This window comes from Scyliorhinus torazame, chromosome 13 (genome assembly GCF_047496885.1).
Source record: "Scyliorhinus torazame isolate Kashiwa2021f chromosome 13, sScyTor2.1, whole genome shotgun sequence".
Taxonomy (NCBI): Eukaryota; Metazoa; Chordata; class Chondrichthyes; order Carcharhiniformes; family Scyliorhinidae; genus Scyliorhinus; species Scyliorhinus torazame.
Window position 1 is genome coordinate 178233481 of NC_092719.1, and position 24699 is coordinate 178258179.

Below are 24699 nucleotides of genomic sequence, written 5' to 3' on the forward strand. Positions count from 1 at the left end.
CCGAAGCTCGCTCCCCTTCCAGGTGCATCTCTTAGTCTGCCTCGCCCATCTCAATATCTTCTTGTCGAGGAACCGGTGAAGACGCACCACCATCGCCCTCGGCTGCTCATTTGCCTGTGGCATCCTCATCAGCATCCTATGCGCTCGGTTGACCTCCAGGGGTTGGTCAAAGGCCCCCTCCCCCATCAACGTCTCCAGCATCTTAGTTTCAGGCATCCCCGCGATTCTTAAATTCTGTCTCCGCGAGCGATTCTCCAGGTCCTCCACCTTCTCCTTTAACCGCTTTTGGGTCTTTCGCATCATACCCTCTTCAGCCACCAACAAGGCAAGCTGCTCCTCGTGCGCGCCCACTGCCTCCTCCACTTTCCAAATCCTGGCCATGGGACACCAGCTTCTGCTTCACATGGTCAATTCCCGCTTTTAACGGTTCCGTTGCCTTGGCTAAGTCCTCCTGGGCCTCCCTCCTTTGCCGGCTAAACTTCTCATTTAAGAAGTCCACCATGTGCTCTGTCGACCATTGGCCAGGCAAGGCAGACTCTTTCCCCTCTGCCATCTTGACCTTGGTCACGCGAAGATTTTCTTGCTCCAACTGCTCCCTTCTTCTCGACTCACTTTTGGTCCGTGGATCCATCCACAACCACACCAGTGGAGTTAAACATTTCTCCAGCCACCCCGGCACCTTTTTTCCACACATCCACCCTACAAACTGGGAAAAGGTCTGAAAAAAACAGCCTCAAGCGGGAGATGCCAATGTGCGACCATTCACACCATGGCCACCACTGGAAGTCACAAAGTTAAGATTATAAATCCAATGTAGTCCAGCTGGATGCTTATACAAGTTCAAGGATATGTGCTGGGCACAGCTAATTGTTGAAAATCTCCCACCCAGGAATTATTCGATAGCTCAGGGCAGCAGGTGGAATTGAAATGTTTATTCACTCCCTAAGCTTTGTCCTTTTTATGATAGCCCACACTGATCACTTCAATTGCCTGTCTAAGGCCAAAGCTTCCAGTTCCTGATGAAACAGGAATAATCCCCAATCAACAACCTGGGGTTTACCGCTGAACTGGATTAGTCATATAAATGACTAATCCAGCAGAATTTAACTTGTGTTGTTACAATATTATCAAATCTGCATTATTATCAAATTATTGAATGGCCACAGCACAAAAAGAGGCCCTTTGGTCTATCGAGTCCATGCAGGCTCTCTGTGAGAACTCAGCCTGCCTCACTTCCATGTAGCCCTGCAAATTTTTTTCTTTACGGATACCAGTACCCTTTTGAATGCCATGATTGAATCTGTCTCCACCACACATACTCATGCAGTGCATTCAGACCCTAACTACCTGCTGCGCTAAAATAGTTTCTCTGCATGTCATTTTTGACACTTCTGCCATTCATTTTAAATCGGTGTCCTCTGGTTCTTGACCCTACTGATAATGGAAATGATTTCTCCCTGTTTACTGCACCTTTCTTTATTTTGGATATTTGTATCAATATCCTTTCAGCCTTCTCTCCTCTAAGGCGAAAAGTTGAACTTCTGTATCGTATTCTCGTAATTAAAGTCCCTCAGCCCTGGAACCATTTTTGCAAATCTTTTTGTACCATTAATTAATATCAGCACGGAAAATATATTAAAGAAACTTAAAGAACAAAAAGCCCCACAAATCCTCAGGATTTGACGGCTTACATCCTGGCGTTCTACAAGAGGTAGCTGCAGAGATGGTGGACACGTTTGTTTTGAAGTGTAAACACCACTATTTAAGAAGGAAGGGAGAAATACAGGACGGTTAAAATTTATTGGGCAGAAAAATGCGAACCAGTAAATGTATACTTTGAATTTCCAAGACATTCGATAAAGTGCTCACAAAAGGTTGATATGCACAATAAATGCTCATGAAGTTGGGGGTAATGTATTAACATGGATAAAGGATTAGTTAATGTAAAGGAAATTGAGAAAGAGTAAATGGTGCATATCAAGTTGACAGGCTGTAAGTAATGGAGTGCAGCAAGGATCAGTGCTGAAGCCCCAGCTATTTACAATCTACATTAATGGCTTGGATTAAGTGACCAAGAGAAATGTATGATACAAAGCTAATTGGGATTGTAAGCTGTGAGGACACTGAGGCTGCAAAAACATAAGTGAGTGGGGAAAAGCTAGCAGATGAAATATAATGTGGGGAAGTGTGTGGTTATTCACTTTGTTATTAAAAGTAGAAAATTATTTTTGTTTTAAAAAGACATGAAACTTCAAAATATTGATGTTCAGAAAAACTTGGGTGTACTCCTATAAGGAACTCAAAGTTAGTGTGCAGTTACAGGAATAACTAGGGAGGCAAATGGCATGTTGGGCTTTATTGCAAGAAGGTAGGAGTACACAACTATACAGGGCTTGTGTGACATCGATCTCTGGGGCCCTGCACAATTGTGGTCTCCATATCTAAGTAACGATCTGTTTGCCTTTGAGGTCATATAGCCACGGTTCACTAGGTTGGTTCCGGGGATGAGGACTTGAGTAAATCGGGCCTATATCTGTAGTTTAGAAGAATGAGAGGTGGTCTGTGTTGTAAGCATTCTATGAAATGTAAGATTCTGAAGCGGCACGACATAACGAGATTTTTCCCATGCATGGGAAATCTAGAAGGAGGATGCATGCTCTCAGGATGAGAAGTTGATCATGAGATCTGGGGGAAATTCTTCACTCGGGGTTGTGAATCGTTGGAAGCCTCTACCCCAACGGTCTTTGGAAGATCTATTGTTGAGTATATTCAAGGTTGAGATAAAGTAGATTGTTGGTCTTTGAGAGACTCGCAGGAGGTGGGGACTAAACAGAAAAGTGGAGTTGAGGCAGAACACCAAGCATAATCACATTGAGTGGTGGAGCAGGCTCGAAGGGTCAAGTGGTGTACTCCTTTTAATATTGTTCTAGTCACTTCACAAGTCACAAAATAAAATGATCAAAGGTTTCATTTGGATCAAGACCTGCTTCAGCATTTGTTGCACTATTAGGGCATTACCATTTCACTCGGTAAAGTCATGATTTCCACATAAACTCTCCCAGTTCTGTGCCAGGGAATGTGGCATCAGTCAATACAATATGAAACACCTCTACAAATTTCAGCGCTCAGTGAATCACCAATTGCAGAAGATGTAAATGAACCATCTATGCCCACCCAAGCCACATTAGACTTTCAAGATCTTGGCTTGCAATGCTAAGCCGTTGAAACATGGTGGCCGAGCAGGAAGATCCCAGAATGGAACCCTGGCTCAAAAGACTGGAACTTTTACATTTTTTTTTAATCAAACGTAGAGGAACAGAGCCATAGCTAATTAGTTTTAACCACAAGAAAAAAAACATTTGTTAAACATGAAAAAATGGATTATTGTACAATCCCCTTTACTGACCTTTCGTAACCCACAAAGGACTCCACACTGACTACTTTAAATGAAACAAAGTTTAATTACGATAAACTTGTACAGTACACCATAGATCCCAGCCAGGTCTCCAGTCAGTATGAAAACTGGACGACTTTGTACAGAAGATACATGGTTTAGAGTTCCCCACCCCTTTAACAGGGGAGCTCGTATTCGGTGAGGTTTTGGGGAGTCTGATTGATCCCACCCCATCTCGTGTGGGTTATGACATCCCCAACTTGCTTAACAAGTTTTAAGATTAACACAAATGACACAACATTAGAAGCTGCAATGGCCTCATTAATACAGTCTTTTTGTAAACATGCAGATTGGCAGTGGTAATTCACATTCCTCTCTGAGTCCAAGTTCGTATCTGTGGATTTCTCCTCCGAATTCCCCCAGGTGATTGTCACTTGAGATTTTCCAAACTGCATTCCCAAAACCCACTTTAAAATCTTCTCTTGTAGTAAGGCTTTCCATGAACAGATTGCATTAGAAAATCCACTTCAGGTTTTACAAAGCACTCTTTAACAAACCCTCAGCTCCACCTCCCCCAGCTAACCCATTCCAGGTATTACACCAACCTCTTTTAGAATTTCTTTGTGTGGACTGCTTTTACACACAAATTCCCATCTCCAGCCACCGATTGCTCCACAATTATTTCAATTAACATCCTGTTATGGACCAGGGTTTAGAGAACACCAAAGTATATCATGAAGTTCACCTGACCAACAAATTTAAATAGATTTTGGTTATGGGGGAGCACAAGGGCCCACTTTACAGGTGTGATGCAACAGAGAGCTAAAGTGTGTTTAAACAAAAACAATGTTTATTCTATGAATTCAGTTAACACTTTATAAACACACAGTAAATAGTTTATCAACTACCAACCCTGATAATCCCACAGATACAATACTCTATAGATAACCCTTAATAACTTTCCTAACAACATCCATAAATCAAAAAACCCTTTTTAACAAAGGCAGCAGGTTTGAAATCTCTACAGAAATTAGGTATTACTAAGTTATCAAGGTATCTGGAGACACCTTTTTAACCTGCAGAGAGAGAGAGACACACACACAAGACTTCTCTGTCTTTATCCAGCTTCCAAAGGTCTAAACCGAAAGTAAAACACAGAGCCAGAAACAGCTCCCAGCTCAAAATGAAGGTAAAAGACAGAATCACATTACAGCTCCACCCACACAATGACATCACTGCAGCTATTTGATAAACACACTTTTCTTAAAGGCACTCTCACATGACAATCCCACAAACAGTAGTAAGGTATCTCAAATTTTAGTACCCCTTCAGACACCTTTCTAACTTTCACTAGCCAGCTCCTTTACAATTCTGTGATTTTAAAATGGACAGTACCCTGTTCTGCTCCCAGGTCCACTTTATGTCTTTAACTTCAGGCTCCCTGGAAACTCCTCTTCATTTCTCAGGTTTCCTTAAATAGCTGTCCTTTAGATTTCTGGCACTGGCTTTCTTAACCATTACTCCATTGTATGGCTTTTCTTCTAGAAAATCTGAACGATGTCATCTCTCTAGCTGCCTGTCACCAACTGCTGCGGCTTCAGCTAAATCTGAAGGACAAAGGAAAGTGCTTTTCCCTTACAAGGGCCTCTAGTTGCCAAGGAACAAAATTACTCTTCACTTCATAGCCCCTTCTATCATAATAGAATCCCAGTTGGAACTGAAACCAACCCCCACACCTATGTCCAGCATGAATCAAACTGTAGGTTTTGCCCTTCCAGGCACAGAAACATTAAATTAAACTCACCAAAAACTATACCTTATTTCTAATAATTGCGGATACAAATATAAGTCTCTTAAATCTACCTTTGTTTTCCTACCAGTAAAACATTCGATCAACGAAGTCCCAAACCACAATTCCGCACCTACTCGCCTCTCCACTGCTTTTACCTGGGATGCATTAGATAATATATCACTATAACCATGAAATTAAAGGATACGGTCAGCTGTCGTAGTTGAGTTCCCATAAATTAGCAAGAAAACTGGATGTAGGAATTTCCCAGATTCTCACTGCTCGGAATGAACTAATTCTGTTGAAAACATTTTTAATGAAAGTAATCTCCCTTTATCTGACAGTAGCATCATCTGTCCCAACACTGAAGACGTTTGGATGTTTCAGATATGCACAGAATCAATGCCAGCTTTTTTACCTGAACGATAGTCTTACAAACTAACTCAAATATTATGGGGGGAATTTTCTGTGGTGGCATCTTCTCATCCTACCGCTGTCAATCGGATCTCTCATTGAATCCATCCCCTGCTGCTGGGACCGGAAGATCCCTCTAGCAAGAACGACTAGAAAATCTCCCCCTAAAGCTGACTGTATACTTTAATTTCACTTTGAAACATTCTGCTGAGCTTTGAGACTTCCCAATGGGGGGAAATATTATTTCAATCCTAAATTCCAATTAAGGTGAAAACAATCTTCACTGACAAATCTTCATGGTTTATTTGTGATAATATCCTAAGCATATTCTGTAGCTTCTGTGTATTCTATAATGTGTTTCTGCATATATTAAACCAACATATGTCACCAGTGGGTTATAATGTTGTCTGTGGGCTTTCATATGATGACATGACAGAAAATGCCGTGTGCAATATTTGTACCGTTTTTAAAAAAATTTCCCAATCTATGTGTTGGTTACTGCCATCAGAGCACAAAATTTGGAATGCTGCCTTATTTTTGTATTTTTAAATCTGTAATTTGAAAACTGTTTACTTCAGATCTAATGCATTCCTTAACATACCATTTTCACCAAATATTTCATGTTACCAGTCAGGCGAATGAGCTGAATTTGCAAAACAAGTAATCAGTTATTCAGATTTTTAACTTTCATAGACAGACTTTTGGTTTGAGAATACTCAGATTTAAAACACAAATTCTGTATTAAACTTCTGCAATGCAGTATTTCGCTGCAATTTGCATGATCAGACTATCAGTGGTCCAGCTTTGACTCCTGATTAATAATTCAGCCTAATCAAATTTTTGCCAAAGGCGCAAGATTTACTAGAAAAAAATGAATTCCAACAAAGACTTGGGTATTGATGCACTATCAATTACCACAAAGACAAGAGTAGTGGAATAATCGAGGCTTTATTGAGCAAAGATGTTGCGCCTCCTGTAGCTGCCACCAGAATGGCTGCAGTACCGGCAAGCACACACATTTATACGCAACCTACTGAGCGGAGCCAGCAGGCAGGAATTTACCCATGTACCTCTATTATACGTGTCTTACCGTAATACATATAATACTGCTAGTGGTGACTACCACAGGTATAGATTGCAGAGTACAATTTACGTTTTCAGCTTTGTCAGGCCACCCAATTCTATTTAACTTTGTGTGTTCTTTTGTAGGTTGTTCTCACACCAACAACTACCTCTTCAGTTAGTCCATCTATGCTTTTGTCTCCCAGTATGTTCAAGCAGTCAACAGGAATGATTTCAGAAAGTGAAAAGAAGTACACCTCTCCTTTAACCTTGACATCAGAGGCTCGATCTTCACCATTACCAAATGTTCTCAGTAAGACCCAGCTTCAGGAAACATTAACTCACCTAATAAAGGTAATTTTGCTTATAGTATGTACAGTCTGTATTCACTAGTTATAGACTGCCTATCACGAACAAGTAGTCAATTGTTTCTATCAGTTTACTGTCTGTCCTTTGTACACCTCATCAGGAACCTGAGAGACCTGTATGTCATCAGGGATGTGTCACGCAGGGGACAGCTGGGTCATACACAAGCAGCGATCCTTAAGATGCACACGTGAGGGTTGTGTGGCAATTTTAAAGAGCCTGCACAGTGAAAGAAATTGATTGCGCACAGCAAAGGGAAATTAGAGGGAACATTTGCTAGACCATAGTATGACCATATATAATTGTGCAACTGTAATTAAAGAGAAGTTGAATAAAATCTGAATTTGCAGATCTTCATGGTTTATTTCCATGGTATAATATCTTAAGCATATTCTGTATATTCTCTCCAATTCTGTGGGGCAAGTTAGTGGGACTAGCTGCAAAAGACCAGACTGATGCATTCACAACCATCTTCAGAAGCGCTGAGTAGATGATCAATCTCTGTTTCCTCCAGAGGTCCCCAGCATCACAGATGTCAATCTTCAACCAATTCAATTCACTCCACATGATCTCAAGAAATGGCTGAAGGCAGTGGATATTGCAACGGCTGTGGGCCCTGACGATATTCTGGCCTAGTGCTCCAAAACGTGCCACGCCCCTACCCAAGCTGTTCCAGTACAGCTACATGCTGGCATCTACCCAGCAATGTGAAAAATTGCTCGGGTGTGTCCTGTACACAAGAAACAGTACAAATTCAACCCATTCAATTACCGCCATCCATCTACTCTTAATCATCAGCAAAGTGATGGAAGGGGGTCATCAACAATGCTATCATGTGGCACTTACTCAGCAAGAATCTCTCATGGATGCTCAGTTTTGGTTCAGCCAGGGCCACTTAGATCCTGACCTCATTACAGACATGGTTCAGTAATGTACACGAGCTGAACTCCAGAGGCGAGGTGAGAGTAACCTGCCTACATAATCCCATTTGCCAGCACTTGACCCATGGCCTTGAATGTTATGACGTGCCAAGTACTCACCCAGGTACTTTTTAAAGGACGTGAGGTAACCCACCTCTACACACTCCTAGGCAGTGCATTCCAGGCCATCACGACCCTCTGGGTAAAAATGACCTCCGGCCGGGCCCCCTCGTAATTGACCCTTCAACTAAGGGGAACAGCTGCTCCCTATCCACCCTGTCCATGCCCCTCATAATTTTGTATACCTCGATCAGGTTGCCCCTCAGATTTCTCTGCTCCAGTAAAAAAAAAACAAGCATATCCAACCTCACTTCATAACTAAAATGTTCTATCACAGGCAACATCCTGGTGAATCTCCTCTGCGCCCCTCCAGTGCAATCACATCCTTCCTATAATGTGGAAACCAGAATTGCGCACAGTACTCCAGCTGTGGCCTCCCGAACATTCTGTACAACACCAACATGACCTCCCTACTTGTAATGTATGCATGGATTGATAAAGACACTTGTCCCATATGCCTTTTTCCCCACCCTGGTAACCTGCCCTTCTGCCTTCAGAGATGTATGGACAAACACGCAAAGGTCCCTTTGTTACTCAGAACTTCCAGTGTCAGGCCATTCATTGAATACTTCCTTCTCAAATTACTCCTTCCAGAGTGTATGCCTCACATTTTTCAGGATTGAATTCCAGCTGCCACTTTTTTTTCCATTTGACCACCCCATCTGTATCCTCCTGTAACGCAAGACTCGGTTAGCCACCTAGCCAATCCACGTGTTGGTCCCAAACTTACTGATCCTACCTCCCCACATAGTCAGCTATGTTGTTTATATAAATGACACAATCGGAGACCCCAGCACAGATTCCTGTGGTATGCTACTGGACACTGACTTCCAGTCACTAAAGCCTCTGTCTCCTACAGCTAAGCCAATCTTGGTTACCCTGTATCCCATGTGCATTTTCCTTCTTTATAAGTCTCCCATGAGGGATCTTGTCAAAGGCTTTGCTGAAATCCATGTAATTACATCAATTGCACTATCCTCATCTACACACCTGGTCGCATAACAAAAAATTCAATCAAATTTGTTAGGCATGACCTCCCTCTGACATCCATACTGACTATTCCTGATCAAACCATGCCTCTCCAAGTGGAGATAGATTCTCTCCTAGTGGAGAAATATTTTGATTTCTCTGTAGTTATAGCTCCCAAATTTCTTGGATTGCATTTGCAAAGAAATGACGTTGAAGTTTATGCCAGATGCTACTCTGACCCTGCTGATGGGAACTTAACACCAGAACTTCCTGTAGAGCTTCTTTGTTATCTAGAAACATTAAAAATCTGATGGACAAGAATTGCAAATGCAACATACCATCGGGAATAACAAACACTTTGCTGTCTTCAGCCTGGCACCTTGTTCTCAGAACATCTTGGCTCCACTGCTTATTTTCAGTATATTAAGGAACAAGAATATTCTCGTTGAGGTCATTCTAGATGCGTAGTTCTTATTCTAAGTGATGGCACGTGGGGACTAGAACGATTTTTGGAGCATAGCGACTGACAACACTATGATTAAGTAAGAATTAGCTTTTAAATGTTCAGGAAATTATTATTCAATTCCATAAATTTCAGTTATGGTGAATTTGGGTTGTGCTTAACCCAAATCTTTGGGCATAAATTTACACCACTGAATTGATGGCATAAATTCAAGCTGCTCTTGCAAGCTAGTCCTTTGCATGAGGATGGAGCACTGTAAATGAGCAAGTTTATGGTGGGCATTCCCGGAAGAAGCACAAACCAGGTAGATCCATGTTTGGTGTTGGATTAACATAAAGCTGAAGTAAAAAGTTAAGAGCCAAGTTCTGCTCCTGTGTTGCGGTTGTGTCAACAATTACCATCTGATGTCTGGCCATAGATCCTTTCATAGACATTTGTCGATTCTCGTCAGATTAATGTCAAAATTCTAGAAATGACTTTTGTAGCAGCTAATGCCGCCACCAACTGTTGTGCTGGGCGCTCTGGATCCGTGGAACACATACAGGTCACCAACACTTGAAATAGTACAACACTATTTTATTGAGTCATTAACTGTTTAACACACTCTCACTGTGGGTTAACACAATATTAGCTTTAACTAAAGACCTTTGTCTTGTCCTAACCAGTCGATGCACTCAGCACATGGTGAATATCTGTGCTGCAGGCTGTGAGCTCTGTCCTACTAGGAAGCTGCAGCTCGAATGAGCGGGAACTCTGATGCCCCCTGTCTTTATAGTGCGTGTGCTCTAACTGGTGATTGGCTGCGGTGTTGTGTGTGTTGATTGGTCCCACTGTGTGTCCATCAGTGTGTGTGTCTGCACCATGATATACTGGTGTATATTATGACACCAACAATTTCAGTTTCTTCAATTCATCATTGTTAACACGCAAATTCCAGAATTACACCGGAGAATGTGATTAGTATCATAGAATTTACAGTGCAGTAGGAGGCCATTCGGCCCATCAAATCTGCACTGGCCCTTGGAAAGAGCACCCTACTCAAGCCCACGCCTCCACCTCATACCCACAACCCAGCAACGCCACCTAACCCCTTGGACACTAAGGGGCAATTTGGCATGACCAATCCACCCAACATGCACACCTTTGGACAGTGGGAGGGAACCGGTGCACCCAGAGGAAACCCACACAGACACGGGAAGAAAGTGGAAACTCCATTAAGACAGTCATCTGAGGCCAGAATTGAACCTGGGACCCTGGAGCAGTGAGGCAGTAGTGCTAACCACTGTGCCACCGTGCCATCCCTGCCCTGTGCAGGAGCAAGGTTTTTGTGGGGGGAGATTATCTTTTTATCTCCTTTTCCCCCCCCTCCCCCCACACACAATTTTATTTTTAAATTGATGGTCACTTTTTCAAACTTTAGGGAAAAAATTGTAAGTGCTCCAGAACATTAACATTAGTATTTAATCAGCATCTATGGTTATGAACAAATTTAGAGCTCCCTTCACGTAAATATCTCAAATCCCAAATACATAATTTTGGAAATCAATTATCTATTTTAAACTGACCCCATTATGCAGGTAACACAAGTGGATAGCACTGTGGCATCACAGCGCCAGGGTCCCAGGTTCAATTCCCCGCTGGGTCACTGTCTGTGCGGAGTCTGCTCGTTCTCCCCGTGTCTGCGTGGGCTTCCTCCGGGTGCTCCGGTTTCCTCCCACAGTCCAAAGACGTGCAGGTCATGTGGATTGGCCATGATAAATTGCCGTTAGTGACCAAAAAAAAGGTTAGATGGGGTTATTGGGTTACGGGGATAGGGTGGAAGTGAGGGCTTAAAGTGGGTTGGTGCAGACTCGATGGGCCAAATGGCCTCCTTCTGCATTGTATGTTCTATGCAGGTTTTATATTCGTGGTTGGCTCAAATTTGTTAGGAAAATTCCCAATATTTGAACAGCCACCATTGTAATGAAGCACAGGTTCCTCAAAGTCAAGTAATCTGAAGGCTGTATCAAAGAATGAAGATGTCCAGTGAGATGACAGCACCAGGAATCGAGAGGTGAAGTTGGAATTGTACCACATTTTACTTTGACAGCTGCCTAGCTTTTACAAACAACCCTGGGGCACTGGCTTGTCAATTATTGGCTCATCAATGACAAACTTGTTTTCTCTCAGCATCCAGGTGTTCAAAATGACCTCCAGGTGTTCAAAATGACCTCCAGCTGACCTGGACTCATTTATTGCCATGGTGATCTGTCCTCTGTTGTGTGGTATTTTACATTACAATGTGTCCTTTAAGTCCTTTTGCTTCAGACCTAGGGAACTGATTTAGGTCAGCTGATCAGGCTGTTGTTTTATCATTAATTTTCACAATGCCTGAAACACATGCAGTCCACCAAATGTCCTGTTCTGTGTTGTAAACTTATATTTCTATATTTTGGCTAAGATTGGGCGTGAGGTCAGGTGTATTGCCTGGATCAGGTATGTCTCTTGTGGGGACCATGATTTGGATTCAATTTAACTTTGAATTGTTTTTTGGAGCAGGCAAGGGTATGGATTTGGGGTTTGCCCCTGTCTAATCCGCTTTGGCTTTATAACCCTGATAAAGGAATTTCTAAATAAATGGGTGTTGCAAGCAAGATATGCTTGCCCATTACCAGCAAGATATTGGTTGTGGCATGTTTTTGTGTCAACCAAACAGGTGAGTGATTACCAAAATAAGTAAGCATTTGAGTTTGAGTTTCACTGTTGCGTTTGGTATGTTGGTCATTAATGTAAACCTTGACTTCCGGTTGCGGCGATGACCAGCTAAGCCGCACGTTTCGGCGGCTCCAGCTTAGACGGACCTTCGGGCTCTTTTAAGAGCCCCAACGGGAAAAAAAATTTCGACGAAACCCGGTGTGGGGTGAAGCGACAGGGAGTCCCTCCCCAGTGGGAAAGAAAAAGATCGGCGGCGGCGGCCAGATCTCGGAGAATCCTCAAGGGCAGCGGCAGAGGAAAGAAAGGAGCAAGATGGCGAGTTTCAATCGAGCCAAGGAGGTGCTGCATAAGAAGAAAGTGAAGTTCGGGATGTTGCAGCCGGCGCGATTATGGGTCACGCACCAGGATAGACATTACTATTTTGAAACGTCGGAAGAAGCATGGACCTTCATTCAAAAAGAGAAACTGGGCCAGAACTGAGGGACTGATGTTGGAGGGGAAACGACAATGCTGATGTATAGAGGTGTAAATTGGGGAGGGGGGGGACACTGACAAATGTGGGCGCCGGTGGGGGGGAAAAAGAGACACAGGCGGGGGACAGGGCATGGGAGCGGGGCGGTAGGGTGAGCTGCGCCATGGGGGGGCGGGATGGTTCTAGAAAGTGCGGGGTTTCTTTTTCTTTTCCCGCACCAGAGAGATGATGGCGGGAAGATAGGCGCAAGGAGGATGGGGGTTCCTCACACACAGGGGGGGGGGGGGGGGGGGTCGTCAAGGAGAGAGCGGGAGAAGCTGGGGTCAGTTGAAGTCAGCTGACTTTCGGAAGCAATATGGAGGGAGTAACCATGCTAGATGGGGATCTAGCGGGGGGGGGGGGGGGGGGGGGGGGGGCGGACGACAACTGGGTTGCTGCTGCTGAGATCGAAAGGGAGCTGGTAAGAGAAAAGGTGGTTGAGGCGGGAATGCGCCGCCTGGGGGACGGGTGGGTGCGCGGAACCGGGACGTGGGACTGGCCCAGAGAGGGTGATGGCTAGTCGACAGGAGAGGGGGGCGGGCAGCCCCCCAGTCCGGCTGATCACGTGGAACGTGAGAGGCCTAAATGGGCCGATTAAGAGGGCCCGAGTGTTCGCGCACTTAAAGGGGCTGAAGGCAGACGTGGCCATGCTTCAAGAGACGCATCTGAAGGTGGCGGACCAGGTTAGGTTAAGGAAAGGATGGGTGGGAGAGGTGTTCCACTTGGGGCTGGACGCAAAGAATAGAGGGGTGGCCATATTGGTGGGGAAACGGGTGTCGTTCGAGGCTAGGAACATTGTAGCGGACAGTGGGGGCAGATATGTGATGGTGAGTGGCAGACTGCAGGGAATGGAGGTCGTGCTGGTCAACGTATATGCCCCAAACTGGGATGACACGGGATTTATGAAGCGGATGCTGGGACGCATCCCGGACCTGGAGGTAGGAAACCTGGTAATGGGGGGGGGACTTCAACACCGTGCTAGACCCAGGGTTAGATAGATAGATCTAGATCCAGGACCGGAAGAAGGCCGGCAGCGGCCAAGGTGCTTGGGGGGTTTATGGACCAAATGGGAGGAGTGGATCCGTGGAGATTTGCTAGGCCGCTGGCCAAAGAGTTCTCCTTTTTCTCCCATGTCCATAAGGTATACTCATGGATTGATTTCTTCGTTTTGGGAAGGTCACTGATTTCGAGGGTGGAAGGAACGGAGTACTCGGCCATAGCTGTTTCAGACCATGCCCCACATTGGGTGGATCTGGAACTAGGAGAGGAGAGGGAACAGCGTCCACTCTGGCGACTGGATGTGGGATTATTGGCGGATGAGGGAGTCTGCGGAAGGGTGCGGGGATGTATCAAAAGGTACCTGGAGGCCAACGATGATGGGGAGGTCAGAGTGGGGGTAGTATGGGAAGCGCTGAAGGCGGTGGTCAGGGGAGAGTTGATCTCCATCAGGGCTCATAAGGGGAAAACAGAGGCCAAAGAGAGGGAAAGATTACTGGGGGAGATTTTGAGTGTGGATAAAAAATATGCGGAGGCCCCAGACGAAGGACTATATAGGGAGAGGGGACGACTCCAGGCGGAGTTTGACCTGCTGAACACCAGGAGGGCAGAGGCACAGTGGAGGAAGGCACAGGGGATGAGATATGAATATGGGGAAAAGGCGAGTCGTCTGTTGGCCCACCAGCTTCGTAAGAGGACAGCGGCGAGGGAAATAGGGGGAGTTAGGGATGAAACGGGAACCACGGTGCGGAGAGCAGGGAAGGTAAATGAGGTGTTCAAGACCTTTTATGAGAGGTTATGTAGGTCCCAACCCCCGGAGGGAAAAGAGGGGATGCAGCAGTTTCTGGACCAACTAAGGTTCCCGAGGGTGGAGGAGCAGGAGGTGGCAGGCCTGAGGGCGCCAATTGGGGTGGACGAGGTGACCAAAGGGCTGGGGAACATGCAGGCAGGGAAGGCCCCGGGGCCTGACGGGTTCCCGGTGGAATTTTACAGGAAATACGTGGACTTGTTGGCCCCGCTGCTGGTAAGAACCTTTAACGAGGCCAGAGAAGGGAGGACCCTACCCCCGACAATGTCGGAGGCGACGATATCACTAATCCTGAAGCGAGATAAAGACCCGCTGCAATGCGGGTCTTTAGGGCCATCTCGCTCCTGAATGTGGACGGCAAGTTGCTGGCAAAAGTGCTGACAATGAGGATAGAGGATTGTGTCCCATGGGTGGTGCACGAAGATCAGACAGGGTTCGTAAAGGGGAGACAATTGAATGTCAACGTGCAACGGCTATTGGGGATGATAATGATGCACCCAGCAGAGGGGGAGGCAGAGATAGTGGCGGCAATGGACGCAGAGAAGGCATTTGATAGGGTAGAGTGGGAGTACCTATGGGAGGTGCTGAGGAGGTTCGGGGAGGGAAGGGGTTTGTCAGCTGGGTTAAACTCCTCTATGGGGCCCCAATGGCAAGTGTAGTCACAAATCTGCAAAGGTCGGAGTATTTTCGACTACATAGGGGAACAAGACAGGGATGCCCGCTGTCCCCATTACTGTTCGCGCTGGCAATTGAACCACTGGCCATAGCGCTGAGAGACTCCAGGAAATGGAGAGGGGTGGTTAGAGGGGGAGAGGAACACCGAGTGTCACTCTACGCAGATGACCTACTGCTGTATGTGGCAGATCCAGTGGGGGGGATGACAGAGGTTATGCAGATATTGAGGGAGTTTGGAGATTTCTCGGGATATAGGCTTAACATGGAGAAGAGTGAGCTTTTCGTGATACACCCTGGGAACCAGAGTAGAGGGATAGATGGCCTGCCGCGAATGAGAGTGGAAAGAAACTTTGGATACCTGGGGCTTCAGATAGCCAGGAGCTGGGGAACCTTACACAGACTCAATCTGACTCGGCTGGTGGAACAATGGAAGAGGATTTCAAAAGGTGGGATATGCAGCCGCTGTCACTGGCGGGCAGAGTGCAGGCGATTAAGATGATGGTCCTCCCGAGGTTCCTATTTGTGTTTCAATGTCTCCCTATATTGATCACTAAGGCCTTTTTCAAAAAAATAGATAGGACCATCATGAGCTTCGTGTGGGCAGGGAAGGCCCCGAGGGTAAGGAGGGGGTTCCTGCAACGTAGCAGGGACAGAGGGGGACTGGCGTTGCCGAATTTGGGCGACTATTACTGGGCCGCCAATGTGGCGATGATCCGTAAGTGGATGATAAAGGGAGAGGAGGCGGCGTGGAAAAGGCTGGAGATGGCGTCCTGTAAAGGAACAAGCTTAAAAGCGCTGGTGACGGCGCCACTATCGCTCTCCCCGAAAAGGTTTACCACAAACCCAGTGGTGGCGGCAACATTAAGTATCTGGGGGCAATGGAGGCGACAGAGGGGTGTGCTAGGAGCCTCGGTGTGGTCCCCGATCAGGAACAATCATAGGTTTGCCCCAGGGAGGTTGGACGGAGGGTTTCAGAGCTGGCACCGGGCAGGAATTAGGAGAGTGGGAGACTTATTTATAGATGGGACGTTTGCGAGCTTGGGAGCGCTAGAGGAAAAGTATGAGCTGCCTCCAGGGAATATCTTTAGGTATATGCAGGTGAGGGCGTTCACGAGACAACAGGTGAGGGAATTTCCGCTGCTCCCGACACAGGGGATCCAGGATAGAGTGCTTTCGGGGGTGTGGGTCGGGGAGGGCAAAATGTCCGAAATATACCGGGAGATGAGAGAAGAGGGGGAGGAGCAGGTAGAAGAACTGAAAGGAAAATGGGAAGAAGAGCTCGGGGAGGAGATTGAGGAGGGTTTGTGGGCTGATGCCTTAAGTAGGGTAAATTCCTCTTCCTCGTGTGCCAGGCTTAGCCTGGTCCAATTTAAGGTGCTACATAGAGCACACATAACGGGAGCAAGGTTGAGCAGGTTCTTCGGAGTGGAGGAAAAGTGCGGGAGGTGCGGAGGAAGCCCGGCGAACCACACACATATGTTTTGGTCGTGTTCGGCATTGGAGGGGAGTGGCGGGAGTGATCTCGATGGTGGTGACGGTCCGGGTCAAGCCAAGCTGGGGGTTAGCTATATTTGGGGTAGCGGATGAGCCGGGAGTGCAGGAGGCGAAAGAGGCTGATATTGTGGCCTTTGCGTTCCTAGTAGCCCAGCGTAGGATTTTACTCATGTGGAAGGAAGCGAAACTCCCCCGGCGTGGAGGCCTGGATAAACGATATGGCAGGGTTCATAAAACTGGAGCGGATGAAGTTTGCGCTGAGAGGATCGGCTCAGGGGTTCACCAGGCGGTGGCAACCATTCCTCGACTATCTAGCGGAACGTTAGGGGAAAAATAGTTAGCCAGCACCAGCAGCCCGGGGGGGGGGGGGGGGGGGGGGTGTAAATTGTTTGTGTTCTAGATGGGGTGAAGGGGCGGGGGGGAGCACTATTTCGTGTTATTTTGTTAGTTCACTATTTTATTTAAACTATGTTATCTATCAGTTATCATGTTACCGTTTTTGTTGATCTGTAAGGGGGAAAAATTGGGCGCGATTCTCCACTCCCACGGCGGTTGGGAGAATCGCCTGGGCCGCCAATATTTCCGGGGACGCTGGTCTGACTCCCTCCCGCGATTCTCCCAAGCGGCGGGAACGGCCCGGTCGAGTTTCGCGGGCCGGAGAATCGGCGGAGACACCGAAAATGGCGATTCTCCGGCACCCCCGCTACTCTGAGGCCCGGGTGGGCCGAGCGGCCAGGCCAAAACGGCGGGTTCCCCCCGGCGCCGTCCACACCTGGTCGCTGAAGTCGTGGGCGGTGCGTGAACGCTGGGGTGGCAGCCTGTGGGGGGGCGAGGGGGTATCCTGCACCGGGCTTCACCTGGAATGTGGGGTGGCCCGCGATCGGTGCCCACCAATCGTCGGGCCGTCCTCTCTGAAGGAGGACCTCCTTCCTTCCGCGGCCCCGCAAGATCCGTCCCCCATCTTCTTGCGGGGCGGACTTAGAGAGGACGGCAACCACGCATGCGCGGGTTGGCACCGGCCAACCCGCGCATGTGCGGATGACGTCCGTTATGCGGCGCCGGCCGCGTCATCTATGCGGTGCCGCTTTTACGCGGGCGACAAGCCCTGGCGCGTGTAGATGACGCGGCCCCGATACTGGCCCATTGTCAGGGCCTGAATCGGTCGGGTCCGGGGCCGTTCCGCGCCGTCGTGAACCTCGACGGCGTTCACGACGGCGCGGCCACTTCGGCGTGCGAGTGGAGAATCCCGCCCATTGTGTTTGAAAACTTTAATAAAATATATTTTCAAAAAATTAATGTAAACCTTAACAATCCTATGTTTAAGGTAAGTGAAGGCGAAGAGTAAGATTACCTACCTTTGCTTTGACCTCTCTCAATTTGGAATATAATTCATACTTTGCCTAGCGTTTTACCCTCCAGCTTTTAATTTGGATTTGATATACTTGTGTAATTTTCTTATAGCTAAGGCCCGGGCACATGCCACAGTATCGTGAATGCTACCATATGGATTGTGGATTGGGTTGCATTATACTTGGAGTGTATTTCTGCATGATTGGGTTCACCAAGCATTTGGTGTCTTTCTGCGCAGGGGTTAAATCATGACATTTCACAACAAAACATGATCTACTGTCTCCAGACCCAGTGCTGCAGATTTCCACACTCTAAAAGCCTTGAGGAAATCTGTATTGTTTGGCTCCTAGGTTTTCAGGGCTGAGGACCACAATTCCCAACATGTACGAGTTCTAGTGCAAACACTGCAGGGAGACAGGCCACACATGCTTGGTTTCTGCAGCTTCATGGATTGGTATGGTAGTGCACGGTACCAGTGTGGATTGAAACAATGAACATGGGGCTGGGGTAAGGTGCAAAACATTAGCCCATGTGATATGTCAGTCGGAAATGGATGGAGAGGACGATCAGCTCCATGCCTCTGAAGTTGCAATTAGCTCATGCTAGGCTCAAAACCTTTGGTAACTCCATGCTGCTAAGAATTTGGGCTTGTGGAAGCCCAGGAACAGTATTTCTCAATGCCACTGAGGGTTGGAACTCAGGAAAGCCAAGCAGCAGTATTTGCTTGGCGCAGCTGAGTGTTGGAGCTCTGGGAAACCCATGGGCAATCATGTTCTGTTCAAAAGCAGCGAGATTGACGGGATTGTGCTGGTGATTAGATACTGGGTGCAGCTTCAGGAATTCATCGAAAGTGTCTCAGCAGAAGAGATTGAGCCTCTGGGAGGTTAGCAGTCATCACAGCATGGTGAGATGAAGCGGCTCTTGAGGAAATTTAGAAGACATATATTCTCGAAAGAGAGGAACTGAAGAATTTTTAAGTATTTTGCGACTTTGTGAACACTGATGTGTGTGTGTGGGTTACGTCGTAACAGTTCTTGGTGTGTCTACCATTTAATGTGCAGTTTATTCTGGTGCGTTCAATCACAATTTAACATTTTTTTTTAAATTGTTTTCAAGTTTTCTTATACAAAATTTTACATAACCAATAACAAAAAGGAGAAGATTTAACAAACAGGTGGTTTTACTCCATTTACAAAAGAAGAGTATACATTCCATACAGAGTTCCCCACGTGCCCCCCCCCCCCCCCCCCGGATTGCTGCTGCTGCTGACCTTTCAAAGTTCTGCCAGAAAGTCAAGGAACGGCTGCCACCGCCTGGAGATCCCCAGCAAGGACCCTCTCAAGGCAAACTTTATCCTCTCAAGACTGAGAAACCCAGCCATGTCACTAACCCAGGTCTCTGCACTCGGGGGCTTCGAGTCCCTCCACATTAATAAGATCCATCTCCGGGCTACCAGGGAGGCAAAGGCCAGGACGTCGGCCTCCTTCACTTCCTGCACTCCCGGATCTTCCAACACCCCGAATATCGCTATCTCCGGACTCTGCTTTACCCGAGCGTCCAAGACCTTGGACATAACCTTTGCAAAGCCCTGCCAGAATTCTTTAAGCGCCGGGCATGCCCAGAACATATGGACATGGTTTGCTGGGCTCCCTGAGCATCTCACACACCTGTCCTCCACCCCAAAGAACTTGCTCATTCTCGCTGTCGTCATGTGTGCCCGGTGGACCACCTTAAACTGAATTAGGCTAAGCCTGGCACAAGGTGAGGAGGAATTAACCCTGCCTATGGCATCAGCCCACTGGCCCTCATCCAGCTCCTCCTCCCACTTGCCTTTCAGCTCCTCCGCTGAGACTTCCTCCGCCTCCTGCAGTTCTTGGCATATGTCCGACACCTTCCCCTCCCCACCCCAGATGCCAGAGACCACCCTGTCCTGTATCCGGTGGAGGGGGGGGGGTGGGGGGTAGCGGGAATGCCACCACCTGTTTCTTCAGAAGAGCGCAGACTTGGAGGTATCTAAAGGCATTCCCCGGGGGCAGATTAAATTTCTCCTCTAGCGCCTTCAGGCTAGGAAAAGTCCCATCTATAACAGGTTCCCCCCATCCTTTTGATAACCGCCCTATGCCAACTTTGAAACCCTCAGTCTATCTTGCCTGGCACAAATCTATGATTATGCCGTAGCGGGGTCCAGCCTGAGGCCCCTTCCTCCCTCCTGTGCCTTCTCCACTGACCCCAGATCCTCAGTACCGCCGTCACCACCGGGCTTGTGGTGTACCGTGCCGGTGAGAACGGCAGCGGCGCCGTTATCAGTGCCCCTAAGCTGGTGTCCTCGCATGACGACACCTCTAGCCGCTTCCACGCCGCCCCCTCGTCCATTACCCATTTCCTAATCATCGCTATATTAGCCGCCCAGTAATAACTGCAGAAGTTCGGCAGCGCCAGTCCTCCCTCCCCCCCCCACCCCCCACCCCGGCTGCGCTCAAAGAACAGCCTTTTAACTCGCGGGGTCTTGTTTGCCCACACAAATCCCGTCATAATCCTGTTCACCCACTTGAAGAAGGATTTGGGGATTAAGATGGGAAGGCACTGGAAGACGAACAGAAACCTGGGAAGGACCGTAATTTTCACGGACTGCGCCCTACCCACCAGGGAAAGCAGGAGCATGTCCCACATTCTGAAGTCTCCCTCCAGCTGCTCTACCAGCCGAGATATTTTGAGCTTGTGTAGGGCATCCCAATTCCTAGCAACCTGTATACCCAGGTACTGAAAGCTCCTCTCCACCCTCTTGAGCGGGAGCTCCCCCAGTCTCTCCTGGCCCCTCGCATGGATCGCAAATAGCTCACTTTTCCCCACATTCAACTTGTACCCCGAGAAACTCCCGAAGTCCTTTAGAATCCGCATGACCTCCCCCATCCCCTGTAGGGGTCTGAAATATACAGGAGCAGGTTGTCTGCGTAGAGTGAAAGACGATGCTCCTCCTCCCCCCTGAACCTGCCCCCTCCAGTTTCTTGACGTCTTCAACGCCGTGGCCAATGGCTCAATTGCCAGGGCGAATAGCGGGGACAGGGGGCGCCCCTGCCTTGTCCCTCGGTGCAGCCGGAAATACTCCAACCTCAGTCGGTTCGTGGACACACTTGCTACGGGGGCCTGGCACAGTAGTTTGACCCACCCTATGTATTCCTCACCAAATCCAAATCTACTTAACGTTTCCCACAGGTACTCCCACTCCACCCTATCAAAGGCTTTCTCCGCATCCATTGCAGCCACTACTTCTGCGTCCCTCCTTCTGAGGGCATCATAATAATGTTTAGGAGCCTCTGCACGTTCGTGTTCAATTGCCTGCCCTTGACGAACCCTGGCTGATCCTCGTCAATACCCCCGGGACACCGTCCTCTATTCCGGTGGCCAAGATCTTAGCCAGCAGTTTAGCATCTACATTTAGGCGCGATATCGGTCTGTAGGACCCACACTGCAACGGATTCTTGTCCCACTTAAGGATGAGCGAGATCGAAGCCTGCGACATCAACGGGGGGAGGGTTCCCCTCTCCTTGGCCTCGTTAAAGGTTCTTAGCAGGAGAGGGCTCAGCAGCTCCGAGAATTTCTTGTAGAATTCTACAGGGTAACCGTCCGGTCCCGGGGCCTTGCCCAACTGCATATTCTCCAAGCCCTTAACTATCTCCTCCAACTCAATCGGGGCCCCCAATCCCTCCACCAGCTCCTCGTCCACCCTTGGGAACCTCAATCGGTCCATAAATTGCATCATCCCTCCCCTCCCCTCCGGGGGCTCTGACTCATACAGCTTGCAGTAGAACCCCTTGAAGACATTGTTGATCTCTTCCAGGCTCAGGACCATGTTACCCCCTTTTCCCTAACTCCCCCAATTTCCCTGGCCGCCTCCCTCCTTCGAAGTTGGTGCGCCAGCATCCTACTCGCTGTCTCCCCATACTCGTATACTGCCCCTTTCACCTTACTCAGCTGTGCCTCTGCTTTCCCTGTGGTCAGCAGGTCAAACTCTGCCTGCAAACTCTGGCGCTCCTTCAGCAGCCCCTCCTCGGGGGGTCTCCGTGTACCTCCTGTCTACGCTTCCGAATTATGAGGATTGATCAGAACTGCTTGAATACGTGTGGGTTTTTTCTGTTCCCAATTGGATTCTCAATTCAAATTTTGGGTTCTCCAGGAGTGGGTAGGCCACCTCTAAATCGAGTCCCGTCAGGATGTCGCCAGTAAATGTTGCTAACTTTGGTTGGCTCTTAATTCGTTGCCCGTTGGGTCTTTACTGAATTTGCTCTGTTTCTATAACCTTTGCTCTAGAGTCGCCAGGTATCTTTATGATACCGCCACTAGGTTAAAGCTCAAGTAATGATCAATAACTCAACACACCAATTAGTAAGATTCAAATCAAAACACATTTATTATACACAGTAAATCACTACTCATGCATAAACTCTACTTTCTAGACTATTCTCTATCACTAAAAGGCCTATACTTAGCTTCGGAACTGGCCCACCAGGTCAGGGGAACAAATGGCCTTTCGTTCGATTCTGAATCTGCAGGATTCAAAAGCTGGTATGGACTAGTAGCTAGGAGCGCCTATCTCGTAGCGTGTGTTGACTGGCGACTTACTTGGTTGTTGCGGCTGCTAGGCAGTTCACTGTCCAGGGTTGATTCGAGTTGCTGAGTGACCCTGCCAAGAAGACCGATTTAAACTTGGGGGCTCTACTTTATAGTCCCCAGGGGCTTCGTGCCGTTCTGGGCAGACCCCGTATCTGGTTCCAAGTGATTGGACTACGTTTCGATCACTTGGATCGATTTCTCCAATACTGGAGTTGTTCCCTGATCGCTCGGCGGTCCCTGAGTGTCCATTGGCCTTCCTTTGTCTTGGCTCCTGCTGGCGCCGAGGAGTCTGGCTTGGCCTTATTCACCTTAAATGTTTTGATTGTTCCCGGGGATCGCTCATTAGTATGCAGATGGCTGTGAGTTTCAGTGCTTTCAGGGCTTTTGCAAGTTCTAATACACAGGATTTTTTGCACTTGCTAGTTTTTGCCTGTGTTGGCTGAATTTCCCTGTAGTCTTTGCGGATCTCCATTTTAAGTCGGGAAGTGGCATCCCAGGTGGCTACAGTATCTCTCCCACTAACCTCTCCTTCTCCGCCCTATCCTTCTTCTCTCTGTGTGACCAGATAGAGATGAACTCCCCTCTAATAACTGCCTTCAAGACCTCCCAGACCGTAGTCTCGTATCGTTTGTTGTCACATAGTTTTGAGTGCTCCTCCTAATCCGCCCACAGACCTCCTCATCCGCCAACAGTCCCACGTCCAATCTCCAGAGAGGGCGCTGCCCTCTCTCCGCCCCAGTCTCACGTCCGCCCAGTGCGGAGCAGGGTCCGAGACCGCAATGGCCGAGTACTCTACCCCCCTCCACCCCTTGGATTAGCACCCTGCTCAACACGAAAAAATCAATCCGAGAGTACACTTTATGCACGTGGGAGAAGAAAGAGAACTCCTTCACCCTTGGCCGAGCGAATCTCCACGAATCCACTTCCCCCATCTGGTCCATGAAACTCCTCAGGACCTTGGCCGCTGCCGGCCTCCCTCCCCGACCTGGACTTAGACCTGTCCAGAGCCGGGTCCAGGACTGTGTTGAAGTCCCCGCCCATTATCAAATTGTTTGACTCCAAGTCCGGTATTTTACTCCGCATGCGTTTCATGAATTCCACGTCATCCCAATTCGGGGCATAAACATTCACTAGCACCACCTGGGTCACCTGTAGCTTACCACTCACCATAATGTACCTGCCCCCTTTGTCCGCCACAATACTTCCCGCCTCAAATGCCACCTGTTTGCTTACCAGGATTGCGAAACCCCCTGGTCTTTGCATCCTACCCCGAATGGAACACCTGGCCCACCCATGCCTTCCTCAGTCTAGTTTGGTCAGTGAGTTTTAAGTGCGTCTCCTGTAGCATGGCTACGTCTGCCTTTAATCCCTTTAAGTGCGAGAACACGCGGGCTCTTATGACCGGCCCGTTTAGGCCCCTTACATTCCACGTGATCAGCCTCGTTGGGTGGTTGCCCCCCCCCCCCGGCCGACTAGCCATCTCCTTTTTTCGCCCAGCCATGTGCCCGCGCCCCCCGCTCACTCAAGCCCTCCCGCCGGAGGCTCTCCGTCTGTTCCCAAAAGTTGGCTACCCTTCAGCTAGCAAAGCAGCATCCCGTCCCTCCCCCCTCTCCCCCCCCCCCCCCCCCCCCCCCACCCCTCAATCCCAATTCCCCATGTCAAGCCCCCGCTTAACACTAACTCTCCCCCCATTGCACTTCCGTAAGTCAGCTGACTCCGGCCGCTCACGCCTCTACCTCCAATCCTACTGTTGTCTCCTTCTTCGGGCCCCCAACCTCCCCTCCCCCACAGGATGTGAGAGAGGGAGCCATTCTTCCGTGTAACAAGAAAAAAAAACGAAAGGGAAAAAAAAAAGAAAACAATGAACAAACTCCGGGCATTGCCCCGAACAACGAATGCCCCCCAACCTGGCAAGCTGCCCTAACTGACGGGCGCATCTACCCCTTCTGCGGCGTGGCTCCACGAAAGCAGAGAGCTGGCAAAGGACCCCGAGGACAAAAACGAAAGGAAAAAAAAAGAAAACAATGAACAAACTCCTGAACTTCACCCCTTTGTTGTGGAGA

General features: G+C 48.2%; 1 protein-coding gene across 3 annotated transcripts in view; it reads left to right on the forward strand.

Moving 5' to 3' along the window:
• dcp1a (decapping mRNA 1A) overlaps positions 1-24699 on the forward strand; it is a 127903-nt gene that overhangs the window by 97347 nt on the left and 5857 nt on the right. For all 3 annotated transcript variants that reach the window (XM_072472495.1, XM_072472496.1, XM_072472494.1), the window contains one exon: positions 6807-7013. In XM_072472495.1, the coding sequence (XP_072328596.1) occupies positions 6807-7013 (207 nt within the window). The remainder of the gene's footprint in view (positions 1-6806; positions 7014-24699) is intronic.